Consider the following 14,628-nt stretch of genomic DNA (forward strand, 5'->3'; position numbering starts at 1 on the left):
AAAGAGCTCTTGTCGTTAGTCCAATACTCTCCCACACTGTGGAACCCAAACCTTGTCTTGTAATCATGCTTTAATCCTATAGGTTTTGTTAAAATATTTGTGTCAAGTTTTGTTAGATTTGTTGAGCCTCTATTGGCTGGGACTTGTAAACTATACAAGGAAACATAAAAAATATAAAAAGAACAGAAACATTAAAAAAAATTGGGAATTTAAAAACTTTTGGGAAATGAAATTACGACTTGTAATTTTGAAATATTATGCATGTAAATTATTATTTTCTTGAGAACTAATTTCATATTATGAATTCTGATTATTTACAACTTTTCATACAATTCAAATCATGCACAATCACATCAGAAACAGAAACTTTGAACTTCTAACCTCCAAAAAGAAAACAATGGATATAAAAGTTTCTAAATAATCCAGAGTCCAGACAGAACAGAAGGGAAAAACAAAACCCTGATATTTTCTTAGTTGCTTTCTTCAAAAGCAGAAGTCAGGCATTGTGTTATATATGCTAGAGAAGCCCATCAAATTGGCTAGCATTTTTTAGATTCAAGTGAGAAGTAGTAGTCGAAGATAATTTACTTTTAATCTCTATACAAACTTTTGGGTTTTGTTTTAACTTTTTAAAAATATTTTTGAAAAAAATTTAAAATATTTTTTATTTTTTTATTAACTTTAAATTAATATATTTTTAAATTATTTTAATTTACTAATATCTAAAATAATTTTTAAAAAATAAAAAAAATATTATTAACTTATATTTTTATATAAAAAAATATTTAAAACCAAACACTATGTCAAGAGCTTGTAATCTTTCTTTGCAGTTTCTCACTTTCTCTAGTCTTGCTTCCTTGTCAACTTCTGATCCATCAATCACGGTGGTCCACGAGGAAGATTCCCATAATATTCTCAGCTTTTAATATATTATCAGCGCTCACAATTATTCCAGTACAGAAATTCACCGAGTGAATACAAATTAATTATTTTTATTAAAATAATTGCGTTATTTTTTTTTAAAAAAAAAATAATGACCTCATCGTGGATGTTTAGCCGGGTTAAACTACCAGAATTAGGCTCTAAATCATATAGATCATCGACTCATCGGGATAGACTAAGTTTAATGACTATGCATACAAACCCTCCCAATAATACATTTTAATTAATTTCCACAATTAACTCTAATTCAATCACCATCTGAAAAGCATCAAATTGTTAAAAAAATCTTTCAATAAGATGCCTCAAAAACTTTCATGATAACGTTTGATTAAATGTTGAAAAGGAAAAGACAGGCTGACGGTGGTCCAGTAATCCAATAATAACACTGTTCTTAATCTATCTCATAACAGCAACGGCAACACTATCTTTAAATATCTATAAATTTACTGGAGAAAGTCTTACCTTAGTCTTCTTTTCTTGTTTTAATCAACTGTATTTTCGAAAAAAAATAAAAAAATTTCTTTGTTTCAAGACATGATGATTAGATCTAGGACCTAGCTATAGGCGCGTATACAAAACAAAACAAAATGGTCTCCATCTTAATTCCTAACACGTGAAGATTGAGAATTGTTTTTAAAACAATCACCACATTAAAAAGAAAAAAAAATTAGCAATGGTGACTTTTTTTTTTTGGAAAATAGTATATTTCAGTAAAAACCACAGTTTTCAAGCATGGTATTTTAAAATACCGTACTTAAAAACTATGATTTTAGTAAATTATATTATTTTTAAAATATTTTTTTATTGCTGATACTAGTTTGAAAATAAAAAAAATAAAGCCACGCAAGAAAGAAAAAAACACCAAGATATATATACTTTATACTTGGAATTTGAGCTTTTTTTATGTTGATATACAATATGTTTATTTTTTATATTTTTAGTTTATTTAGATATGTTGATAATTAAAAAATATTTTTTTAAAAAATATTATCAAGATATATATGCTTTGATAAAAAAGAACTTTTACAAGAATCTTATACTTGAAATTTGAGTATTTTTTTATATTAATATATAATATGTTTATTTTTATGTTTTTTAGTTTATTTAAATACTCTAATATTAAAAATATTTTTAAAATTTTCAATCCTGAATAGTCAGTTATCTATGATATTAAAACTTTATTTGGGACTAGATGTAGATCATTGATTGGTTAATTTTTATTTTTATTTTAAAAAAAATTAAAATAATATTATTTTTATAAATTTTTTATAAAAAAATTAATGGTTGAGAATTGGGTTTTGACCGAGTCTACTACATAAATGAGTCAACCTCAGTTTTTATTAGGTTAGCCAAATTTTTTTAATAACTTGGGGGGCGGCGGCGGCGGCAACACCAAGAAAAGGTTGCCAAAGAGTAGCTAATAAGAACAAGTTTGTAACTTTGTCTAGGGAATCCACTCTAACCCTTCACACACGTTACATAAGAAAATGAAAGTTGATTTTGCTGCAAAAGGATAAAAATGTCACATATCAAAAATAATTTTTAAAAATAAAATATATATATATATATATATATTATTTTAATATATTTCTAAATAAAATATATTTTAAAAAATAATTATTACTACATTTTTCTAGCCAAATCAAGTGTATATTTACATGTCTCATCGATAGAATGGCAGGGAACTGGTGGACGAATCAATTTCGATAGGGGATGGTAACGGGCAGAGGTATTGGAGGGTTTTCTATGCAACCGTAATTGGTCCGACACCCATGTAACCATCACCTCACCTGACTTTTTTCATATTAAAAAAAAAAAAATCTTCGTAAATTATTATTGTAGCCTTTCAAAATCATATCCTAAGAGAATTATACAAATAATCTCACATTATCAATAAAATTATTTTTCTAGTTTATATTTAAAATATTAATACTAGATTTGATTTTTAAATATAGAACTACGTGGCTAAACATCATTAGTTATATGTATTGGTTAGTAAATTGTTAATGATAGGTGTGTAAAAAACATTCAAAATCTATTTCATGTTTAAAAATCATGTAGGTGATATTAAATTACGTCTTTGTTATTTGTTATAATTATTTGACTATGTACTTCAAAACTAATACATCAACCACCTAACTTATATCATATGCTATTTAGTATTTGACGCAGAAATATTATATGCCATTAAGGGATGCTAGTATACTAACTTCATGTATTTTTTTTTTTGGATTCGAGGAAACACCACCTCCCGGAAAGCGCACTTTGTGAGCCCAGGCCAGGTGAGTGTGTAAAACCTTTCCTTTCCCAGACTCTTAAAAGAAGTGCACGCCCTGACTCGAACTCGAGACCTGCTGTGCAAATCTCAAGTCCTTTGCCACAACACTACGCCCTTTGAGGACACTAACTTCATGTATTCTTAATTAATAATAACTAATTTTCATCATCATCATATGCTTTTAATTATAAGTTGAATTTCTAGAAACTTTTGTTGATTTTTATAGGATTTGTAGTATAATGATGTAATTTATATACATTAAAAAAATCTAAGTAAAGATTTCTTTTTGTTATTTCTAAAGTAAAACTTAGTTAAAAACTAATTATTGTAAAGTTAGGTTTCTTTTAATAGATATTAATATAATTATATATCAATAAATAATATTTAAAATATTTAAAATAAATAGTTAAATAATAACTTTATTTATTTTCAATTTAATTCTCATAATTCTCAAAATAAAATTGTAAGTTATAATTAAAAAATAAAAAAATAAAAATCAATATTAACACACATAAAAAATATAGCATGTTTTCATTTTTACTATTCAAAATGTGCAAAAAACTAAGTTTTAATACATGCATACCTAGTAACCTCATGAACGGTGTAATCTTGCATCTAGGATTTTAACAACTTATTTGTAATATTTATATTATATTTAAAACTCGTTCAACCTTACTCAACTATATTGCTCAATGTGATTAACTTGAATTATTATTATAAATAATATTATCCTTCACACTCATAATCATCTTTTATTCATTTTCACTTCTCTCTATTCCTCATTTTCATATAAATTATAGTTATTACTTTTAAGATTTGATATGATTAAGTGACAATGTATTTTATAATTAATTTTTTTTATGTTTGGTAATCAAGAGATCATGAGAAAACAAATGCAAATTTCAAGAATTCATATTAAACTTTTATTTTCTTAGTGAAATCACAACCCTCAAAACATTTTATAGTCTCTTCCTATTAGTCTGTGTTTATATGATACTACTCCCTTACTATTTAATAAATTGTTGATTGTAATTTTTGTTTTGTTTTGTTTTTATTTGAAAAATATGATAGTTTTATGTTGTTTCTAGTATATTCACTTTAGATGTCTTATTTAGTTCCAATAGTTACAACCTAATATTTTTTTAAAAATCATTAAAAAATAAGAGAATTAATATAATTAACTTGTAGATATCTATAATATTTATAAAACTTTTAGCCCAACCTGATATATCCAACTTGCTCGGATGCAAGAAAAAATTGAATAAACCATTTTTATATTTTATAAAATATTATAAATTAGGTTAGATATAATTGTCGATCAAAACCCAACCTATTATATCCACAAACACTCCCACTTGCATCTATTACAAAGCCAATCAATGACCATGAAAGTGAAGCCCGCATTGTTTTATGCAGAAGCAGAAAGCAAATACTTTGAAGCTTTACTTGCTATAATTATCTTCCCTTTACACTGACAAACAAAAACCAATCAATGTCTCATATCCAAAATAATTACTTAGTGTTTGCTTAGAAACAAATGCCAACATTGTTAAATAAAGATTTACTTTAACGTATGTGAATGTTTGTTTTTTATTACAACTTGGATTTAAAGTGCTTTTCAAAAAATTTTTGCTTGAAAAAAATATCAAATTAATATTTTTTATATATCTTTTTAGATGATTTTGATATATTGATATAAAAAATAAATAAATAAAAATTAACTTAATATATTTTTAATTAAAAAAAAAAAACAGTTCAATAAATATCCATGCTCCAACTCTTTAAAGTAATTTTCGTCACAACAAGAATACATACTTTAACATATTTAATCATACACACTGATTACTTTATAAATAAATAAATAAAAGAACAATCAGGGTTGTAAGTATGATAAGTTAATCATTAAAACCTAATAAAAAAAATAGGAAGGAAACAATGAGTTAAAAGGTAAACAATGAGTTTTGGTATTTTAACTCTAGTTAAATCAAGTTTTTTTTTTTTCTAAAAAAAAATTATCTGAGTCTCATATCCTTTAATATTGGATTTGTTTTATATCAGTTTTTTTCCTGTCTCATTACTCGAGTTGCGAGTTTGGAACGTTAATTCAACATTGAGTCCAACATGATTGATTGAAAATTGAACTTCATAATTTTTTTTTTATTTGCTCTATAAAATGTTATCTTAGTCTTATAACTAAAGTTGTGGAATTAGCAAGTTAATCCAAGTTAAATCCATTTATTTTTTTTATTATTTATATGAGGTTATATATATATATATACACAGACTCTATGTGTTGGTCTTAGAACTATATATATGATTAAATGAATAATATCAATACGAAAAAACCTATAAATACACCTCCAAGTTTAGAAAAAGAAAGAAAGAAAGGCAACAGGAGGAAAAGGAGGGAAAAGAAAAATATAAATATCAATAAAAAAAATTACAAGTGTAGAGGTTCAAGAGCCTAAACAAAAGATTTCTTAACTTTACAAGTTTATACGAGGTAAAATTTTCAAAAGAAAACCAAGAGAGAGTAGTTATTCTAAATATACTTTTCTAATCTAAAAATAGATCCTTTGTGGCCTACTTTTAATTTTTTTTTTTTTATTTTTTTTTATTTTATATTTATGTTTATAATTATAAAAAAAAGGTTTGAATGCTCAATAATTAATATTGTATTTACCTCTTTCTTGCTGTGTTTTTATTTAATGATGTTTGTTTTGACCCTCCTTTTTTTATGTTTTTGATACATTAAAGTTGTTATTTAAGTTTATTTTTTTATATAATGTTTTTTTAGCTTTTGTTTTACTTAAGCTATGCATGTTAAAGCAAGAGTGTTTTATTATGGGTTTGTTAGGTTTGTTCATGCATAAAATAGGTTCAGAAAATCAATTTTGAATCCATATTGTGTGAACATATAATATGTTTTAAGTTTATGTTGTTTTGGATTTGGTACCTCTTACTTGATTTTGATGTTTTAATGTTTTTTGTTAGTGTTTTTTTATTCAAACATGTTTGTGTATGATATTGTGACTTGCTACAATAAAAAAAGCATGTTTTAGAAGCAAAAACAGCATGTTTCTAGGCTTCGCAATGGCTATAATTTTTATTTTTATTTTGTTTTGGCAATGTTCTTCATATTCTTGGAAAGAACATTGTCTTAGCCTCTAAACAGTGATCAATTTTGGTCCATTTATTTGCACATACACCTTCTTTATGCATGATTAACTAATAATCTAATGTTTATTTGCATCAATAACATGTTTAAATGGTTTTTAATTAGTTTTGAACCAAAAGTCATTTTGATTAAATCATTATGATTCATTAATAATTGAATGAATAGACACTAGATTATTGATCCTTGCATGACTTCATTGTGACCAAATCTGGTTCGATTTGGAACCCACATTGCTGGGTTCATTTTGGATATTCTTAGTGTTCTTCATTTTTTTATATTTGATCCGTTTTGTTTAAGAATTTTTGAATTTTTTAGGTGTTTCATCTATTTTTTTGCTTTCGTTTTGTTTTTGGGTTGTTTTTCAAGTCAAACCAGAATTTTGATTTGGTTTATGATTGAATCAAAAATTTCAGGTCTACCCGATAAAAAAAAATGGGCTAAAGGGTTTGATACCCTATTTGACTTGACATAAATTTTGTTAAAGGATTTTTTAGTTTAAGAGTGTGTTTGACAAGCATCCTTTAAGCCTATTTTTTGTAATTTTATTATGAAAAACAAAATGAGTTTTTGTCAAACAAAGCCTCAAAAATAAAAAAATAAAAAACTCTTTTTGCATGTGGCTAAAAATCCTAAAGTTATTTAAGCATATATTTTTTTAGAAAAATCTAAAATACGTTGACATGTTTTTCTTTAAAAAATATTGTATGGATTTTATAAGAAGTTTGTAAATTTCCAAAGAACTTTGGCTTGCATTTCAAGAATATCATTTTTTAATTTGTTTTTTTTAATAAACAGGATTATAAACTTATATGTAAGATATATTTTTAATATTAAATAAAAAGATAATTTTTTGTGTTGGCATTAGAATTGTTAAGTTTTTAATCTTATAAGATAAGGATTTCCTCATTCAGGAGGACTTTTCTTAAATCTTAGACAAACTAATAGTTAGAAAACATAATTTTTTCTTCGTTTATATAAGATAAATAAACAATACAGCTTATCTCAGATAAGATGTATTAAGAGTGTTAATATCTTTCCTTTACGTAATTAGTCCAATTTACTAGACTCTAAGACCAATTGAGGTTTGTAATGACCAAAATACCAGGTGGCAACTCTCATTTCTTTTTTTTTTCTTTCTACTGATAAAGGACAAGAATTATTCATTCATGCCACCAACATCATTCTTGACTATCCCGATCCAGAAGGATGATCGTCGCGATACCATACACGTGCAATAGTATCAATGATGGATATGTATCTCTTACACATCATTAATATTGATGAAATAACGGTAGGTCCTTAGAAAACTTTTATACACCTAGAAGTGTTGAGAGATATGTATCATTGACCATAACATTTTATATAATGATTACAAGAAAAAAAAAATGAAGTACCTAAGCCCAAAGCCTATAAAGATTGTTAGCTCTATATCCATTTAGGCTTGGAATGATATCGAGCATAGAGATATTAGGTTTGAAAGCTTGCCAAACCCATGTGTCTTTGAGCTTAGCATGTAACTAAACCCAAATATGTTAGGTCTAGCGACCCGTCAAACCTATATGTATTTAGACTCAATGCGTAACTGAGCCAAAAAATATTGAATATGATAGCTCACTAGACTCAAGTGTACGTGGACTCGACCCGTAAGTAAGCCTAAAAACATTGAATCTGGCATTTTATCAAATCCACGTGTAATTAGGCTCCACAAGTAATTAGGCTCCATAAGTAATTGAGTCCAAGCGTTAGCTATTTTAAACATTGAATCAGGCAAAAATAACACATGCCTGCACACATATATTAGAGAAAAATAAAAAAAATAAAAAAAAAATAAAAACAAACAGTTCTTCATTGATTGGTTGAGAAAATCACCAGGGACGGCTAGTGTTTTTTTTTTTTTATAGAAAGGACGAGATATCGAGAATCACAATAAAAGAAACCTGTAATCCACCATCAATATCATTCTTACTACATAAATTGTTACAATTAATCTCAAACCGATATAATCTTATTCTTACTAAAATATGGCGATCCATTCCTCTTTTTTTCTTTTTAATGAGAAACTGCTTAGATTTTGGAACAATTGATTTAAGAGATGTTGTCTATCATATCTTCAATTAGACGACCCAACGAAGAGAATGAGGATCCACCATCCTTCAAGCTTTTCTCACTTATTCTGCTCATCTCTTTTACCTTCTTCCTCACCTCGCCATCCTCCTCCATGACATGTTTTATTGCTTTCACTATATCTTCACTGCTCACAATTATCTCATTATCACCAAGAAAATCCCTCCTGTAATCCATTTTAATTTCCACAGCTAATCCCAAGTCAATCACCATTTGGAACGCATTAAATTGTTGCTCTGCGTACAACGGCCAGGTAGCCACCGGAACACCAAATCTTACACTCTCTAGTGTAGAATTCCATCCGCAATGCGATGCAAATCCTCCCACGGCTGGATGAGCTAAAATTTCCACTTGAGGAGCCCATCCAATCACCTTTCCGATCTTGATTGTACGATCCAAAAAACCTTCAGGCAAAATCTCTTGAAAATTTAGATAATCACTTGGTGATTCCACTTTGCCTTTCTGTGATGAAGGTTTACGTAAGGACCACAAAAACCGATGTCCACAATGTTCTAGTGCACAAGCAATCTCTTTCACCTGTTTTCCACAAAAACTTCCCCAACTGCCGAAGCATAAGAACATAACTGATGATGGAGGTTGATCATCAAGCCATTCCATAATGTCCTTGCTCTCGTCCGACGGCAAATCACGAGCATCTCCTACATGTTTCACAATGGGTCCGACTGGATACACGGGAGGGTTTTTGCCGTTAGAAAGAGAGTGAAGCGCATAAGATTCGAACTCTAAAAATGTATTCACCAAGATACTCCTTGCTTCCCTCATTATTCTTGCATGTTCAAGAAAAATAGTGAGGGATTCTTGCTTGAACACCATCGAAGGCAAGAGTTTAGCAGGAAGTGGGCTTGCCAAACTCGGAATTTCTAACAGAGCATCCGAGTCCTTGAACTCAGTAAGGTTCACTCCCTCATCATCATGAAGAGCCTGAAGATAAAACATGGAACCAATAAAAGCTGCACCAGAAGTAGAGAAAGCATACCATGGAACCCCAAATCCATTAGCCACATCTTTCATCCCAGTAGCAAACGTATCAAAAATAAACCCAGCAAGTTGAGGTGAGTCCGGACTCAACTGGGACTGAGTTCTCATCTTCGAAACATATTCTTCGACATGGGGTTTTTGGCTTTCAATGATGGAAGTGAGCCAGTTAAGGTCGTTAGTATCTTCTGTTTTGGACTCAAGATTCGGCAAGTTAACGACTCGCATACGATCAGGCAGAGTTGATGCAGCAAGTGACTTGGTGTATTTGGTGGTGCTGGGATCAAGAGCTGGATGCATTATGATGACAGTGGTGGAAAGCCTGTCATCACGTTGAACAAGAAGCTTAGCTACCTCTACCAGGGCCACAACATGACCCATAGCAGGTACGGGGATTAAAACCACCTCTGCTTTCTTCATTTTTTTTCTTGAAAAATATAAATTTTAAGGAGGGAGGGACAGGGTGCGCTCTAAATAAATAGATATATAGATCCAAAGATAAATTAGAGTGATGTCATTGCTTACCTAGCTGAGAAATTAATTTATAGAAAAAGACTGGAATATAAATTAATAATTATTGAAGTTCCAGAAGATAAGTTTTCGTCGGATCGTCATGTTCCATGGGAAAAAAGAAGAAGAAGTCAATGATTCCAATTACAGGTGTTCCAATATTAAAAGGAGAAGGTTCGGTTTATATATTGCTAGAATTATATATTTAAATATGTTTAATTAATTATATGATCTCAATAATGTTTTTTTAAAAAAAAACACATTGATTAAAAAAATAATATAATTATAAGGTTTTTTAAACATATATTTTCAAATTACAAACCCAAAAGCCATACCACAATACTTAAAACATATTCTAAGTCTGAACTCTAGTATCCAAGGTTGGTTTCTTTAAAACAAGTTTCCTACAATCTTCTGAGCTTTGATTAATTTATTAAATTTACAATCTATGCAGGCTTAATAAAAAAAAAAAACTTAATTTTAAATCAATTTAATATTAAAAGATAAAACTAGAAAAAAAATATTAATTTTAAAAATTTACCAAAGTATAAACTAAAAATAGCAATAATAAAATAATGATAAAATCTGATAGAAAAAAACTTAAGAATGATGAAATTATAAAAAAATTAATTTTAAAAATTATTTCAAATAAAATAAATAGTAATCAAAAGAATATGGATCAAATCTAACAGATAAAAAAATAAACGAGGATGAAATTAATGGGAAAAAATTGAATTTTATAAATGATTTTAAATAAAAAACAGTGAGCAAATATAAAGGAAAAATAAATTGAAAGGCTACATTAAAAATTTAAAGGGTTACATACAGTAATCAAGGAGAAGAGCGAAAAAAAAAGAAGAAGAAAGAGAGAAAAGATCATCGGCACCAAATTAGAGATCTCTAAGCCATACACATCGTTTAGGGATGAAGAAGCTGCCGAGACGATTCAAATATCATCCCAAAAGCCATTGTTTAGTCACCTAACGCCTCTTCACTTGCGTTCTGAATGGTGTATAAACAATCCACGCAATGACGCGTGTAATGCACGTGACAATTATCTTTTTAAATAATATTTATATTTATAAAATTATTAAATTGACCGTCAATTAATTTAATTGTTACAAAAAAAATCATGATAAAAATACGAAAACATCCATGATGCTAGTTAAAAAAATGTTATTTTTAACAGTAATTGAATTATTGTTACAGTTATTTAGTTATTTTTTAAGAGAATAAAAATGAATTGCTATAATAAATAATCAAAAGTTTTAGATTTTCAGGTAATGTTAATGCTCTTATCAGCACTCACAACAATCTCCCTATCACTAAATCTCTACGAAATCACTAAATGATAAAGTATTGGTTTTTAATTGTTTCAAGGCACATGTACATCGTCTCCAGCAATGATCATATCTTCAATCAAACGACTCAATGAGGAGAATGAAGATCCACCTTCCATCATTGCTTTTCTACTCTTTTCACTCAATTCTTTCAGCCTTCTCAATTTATGGCAGTCAGGCTCCATACCACCTCTTATTCCTCTCTCAATTTCCTTAGCACCCAAAATTATTTCATTGCCAATCAAAAACTCTCTTCTATAATCCATTTTGATTTCCACTGCCAATCCCAACTCGACCACTACTTCAAAAGCATTAAATTGTTGCTCTGCATACATCGATCGGCCATGTAGCAAGGGGAACCCCAAACCATACACTCTCTAGTATTGAACAAAAGAAAATTCATTAAAAGAAATAAAACATAAAGCAAAAGGTAAAAAAAAAAAAATCTAAAAAAATATATATAAAATTACCATGGAAAAAACCATAAAACCTAAAAAAAATACATAAAATCTAAAAATAATAAAGAAAATAACTAAACTGATAAAACCAATAGCCTAGGCAAGATTTTTAAGTTCTAATAATTCAATAGTCCGCATAGCAATATATATAGCGACGTAGTGGCTATTTTAGAGCAAACAACCTCTGTAATTTTCTATAAAAGTTTTAATTAGAAAAAAACTATCATGCAGCTATGATAAATTTATAATTGATTGCTTAGAATCACACTTTATGTCAAGACAGGATACATCAATTTTACTCATGGCATGTTGTCTATCATATCTTGAATCACACGATCTAACCAAGTGGACGAGGATCCATCTTTCATCAAAGCCTTCCTACTCTTCTCGCTTATTTCCTTCAACTTCTCCTTTTTCTTAATATCAATCTCCATTAAACACCTTACTCCTTTCTCTATTTCCTCAGCCCTAATAATTTCACCACCATCCATATTAAATTCTTTTCTATAGTTCACTTGAATTTCTATTGCTAAGCCGAACTCAACAATCATTAGGAAAGCATTCAATTGCTGCTCAGCATGCATTGGCCATGTAGCCATTGGAACATCAAACCATATGCTTTCCAGCGTAGAATTCCACCCACAATGCGATACAAATCCTCCTATAGATGGGTGAGCCAAGATGTCCACCTGTGGGGCCCATCCTATTATTTTTCCGATCTCGGATGTTCGATCCAAGAACCCTTCAGGCAAGACTTCTGCAGGATTCACATAATCACTCGGAGCTTCCATCTTGCCATTTGGTGGAGGTTGACGTAGAGACCATAAGAATCGGTGTCCACTTTGCTCCAATCCACATGCGATCTCTTTCACTTGCTCCACACCGAAACTTCCCATACTCCCAAAACACAGGTAGACTACAGAAGATGAAGGCTGATGGTCAAGCCATTGCATGATATCCCTGTGAATATCTTTTCTATCTGACACCACATCATGTTCATGGCCATTGAGGTTCAAAAGGGGACCAACTGGATAAACAGGAGGATAATTACCATCAGAGAAAGAGTTGATCGCATGAGATTCCAGCTCGTAAAATGTATTTACCATAATTCCCTTGGCTTCTCTGAACCTTCTAATCAGGGGAAGAAAAAGAGGCAGCAAATCTTTGCCAAGTAACGAAGATGGTAAAACCTTTGCTGGAAAGGGACTCGCCAAACACGGCATGACCAATTCAACATCCGAGTTCTTGAACTCAGTAGGGTCAACTTTCTGCTCATCATGGAGAGCCTGAATATAGAGCGTAGTACCAAGAAAAGCTGCTGCGGATGTAAAGAAAATATAAGAGGGAACACCAAATTCATTGGCCACATCTATGATTGATGCAGAAAACATATCAAGAACAAACCCAGCAAGTCGAGGCGAGTCAGGGCTTGACTCGGACTCCATCACAAGCTTAGAGACTTCTTCTTTGACATGAGCTTTTTGGGCTTCAATCAAAGAAATGAAAAACCTGCTGGGTAGGTTTGGATCAAGCTCAACTTCAGGCAAGTGAATGAACCGGATACGACCGCAGGCTGCAATCACTGAATCATTATAGCTACGAGCAATCTTGGTGCTTAAACTTGATTTCATGACGAGGAAGGTGATTGAAAGCCTCTTATCACGTTCTAAAAGGAGCTTGGCTACCTCTACCGCGGATGCAAAGTGACCTATAATTGGTGCTGGAATGAAGACTAGCTCAGCGTTCTTCATTTTGCAGGAGGCTTCAATGAGTTTGCAAACAATACTACTTTTTTTGTGACTGTGAGAGACGTCTGGGTTTGAGCTTTGCATTGCATTTTATTTGTTGGTCATGCTAAGGTGAAATCCCGTTAATTACCAATCGTAGCCTTAAAGTGAGGTCATGGCTTTGCTGTCAAGCCCGCCACTTACTATATACTGCCAACAACAGTTGGACAATTGTCAAATTTTGTTTTTCTCTGGACGGCAAGAGAGTATCTTGCTGAGCGTTATTCTCGGATACAGGGTTTGTTTGGAAAAGTCCAAGGTTTGTTTAAAGTATTTTTTGTTTAAAAATATATTAAATTAATATATTTTTTTATTTTTTATATTAGTATATTAAAATAATTCAAAATATAAAAAAATTAATTTTAAACAGAGAAAATTAAACATTTCAAGAAATGTTGTTTGGAATACAATTCTAAAGATTTTACTTTTAAGAGTGATAGTGACTAAGATCTCGTTTTGGAATACCATAGTTTTTATTTTAGATATTTTTAAAAGTGTATTTACTTTTAGATATTTTTAAGAGTTTAACTATAATAGTGGCAGCCCACCTAGTCCACCAAGAAAGATGAGAAGCCTTGATGACTTGTATGAAGTAAATAATTATATTAATAATGATGTGACACTAAATTATTACCTTGCTACATGTGATCATGTAGTTTCTGAAGAAGCAATAAAGGATGAAAAAATAAGAATTATTATGGATGAGGAGATTGTATCAATTGAGAAAAATAACATAAAAATTGGTTCCTAAACCAAAATAATAATAATAATAAAAAAAGCCAATAGGTGTCATGTAAAAAAGAAAAAGAAAATGTCAAAGAAGAAGTAGAGAGGTAGGCAAAAGATTATAGTCAAAAGTATGAGATTAACTATAATGAAGTGTTTGCTCTACCTGCTAGATTGGACATCATTCAATTAATCATTGTTATAATTGCCAAACATAGATGAAAAATCTATCAAAAGTATGTTAAATCAGCTTTTCTAAATGTCTTTCTTCAAGTGGAGGTCTCCATTG

The 14,628-nt window shown here is 29.8% G+C and overlaps 2 protein-coding genes across 2 annotated transcripts; both read right to left on the bottom strand.

Annotated features, from left to right (window-relative positions):
- Positions 1-8,327: 8,327 nt before the first annotated feature.
- On the bottom strand, positions 8,328-9,960 carry LOC118058475 (anthocyanidin 3-O-glucosyltransferase 6-like). The gene has a single exon (XM_035071178.2). It carries the CDS (start codon positions 9,936-9,938, stop codon positions 8,484-8,486), a length of 1,455 nt encoding a protein of 484 aa, XP_034927069.1. The 5' UTR covers positions 9,939-9,960; the 3' UTR covers positions 8,328-8,483.
- Positions 9,961-11,373: 1,413 nt separating this feature from the next.
- On the bottom strand, positions 11,374-13,669 carry LOC118058484 (anthocyanidin 3-O-glucosyltransferase 6-like). Its single transcript, XM_035071187.2, has 2 exons — positions 12,380-13,669; positions 11,374-11,672 (listed from the first exon to the last, which is right to left on the bottom strand). The coding sequence occupies exons 1-2, from the start codon at positions 13,656-13,658 to the stop codon at positions 11,404-11,406; spliced, it is 1,548 nt and encodes a 515-aa protein (XP_034927078.1). The 5' UTR covers positions 13,659-13,669; the 3' UTR covers positions 11,374-11,403.
- Positions 13,670-14,628: the final 959 nt, after the last annotated feature.

This window comes from Populus alba, chromosome 6, assembly GCF_005239225.2.
Source record: "Populus alba chromosome 6, ASM523922v2, whole genome shotgun sequence".
In the NCBI taxonomy this organism is placed as follows: domain Eukaryota; kingdom Viridiplantae; phylum Streptophyta; class Magnoliopsida; order Malpighiales; family Salicaceae; genus Populus; species Populus alba.

Excerpts from the sequence above, each read along its gene's own strand:
- LOC118058475 (XM_035071178.2), bottom strand. The coding sequence starts at position 9,938 with ATGAAGAAAGCAGAGGTGGTTTTAATCCCCGTACCTGCTATGGGTCAT.
- LOC118058484 (XM_035071187.2), bottom strand. The coding sequence starts at position 13,658 with ATGCAAAGCTCAAACCCAGACGTCTCTCACAGTCACAAAAAAAGTAGT. Across the intron at positions 11,673-12,379 it reads GCAGCAATTGAATGCTTTCC|AAGTAGTGGTCGAGTTGGGA; the intron begins TAATGATTGTTG and ends TTAATGCTTTTG.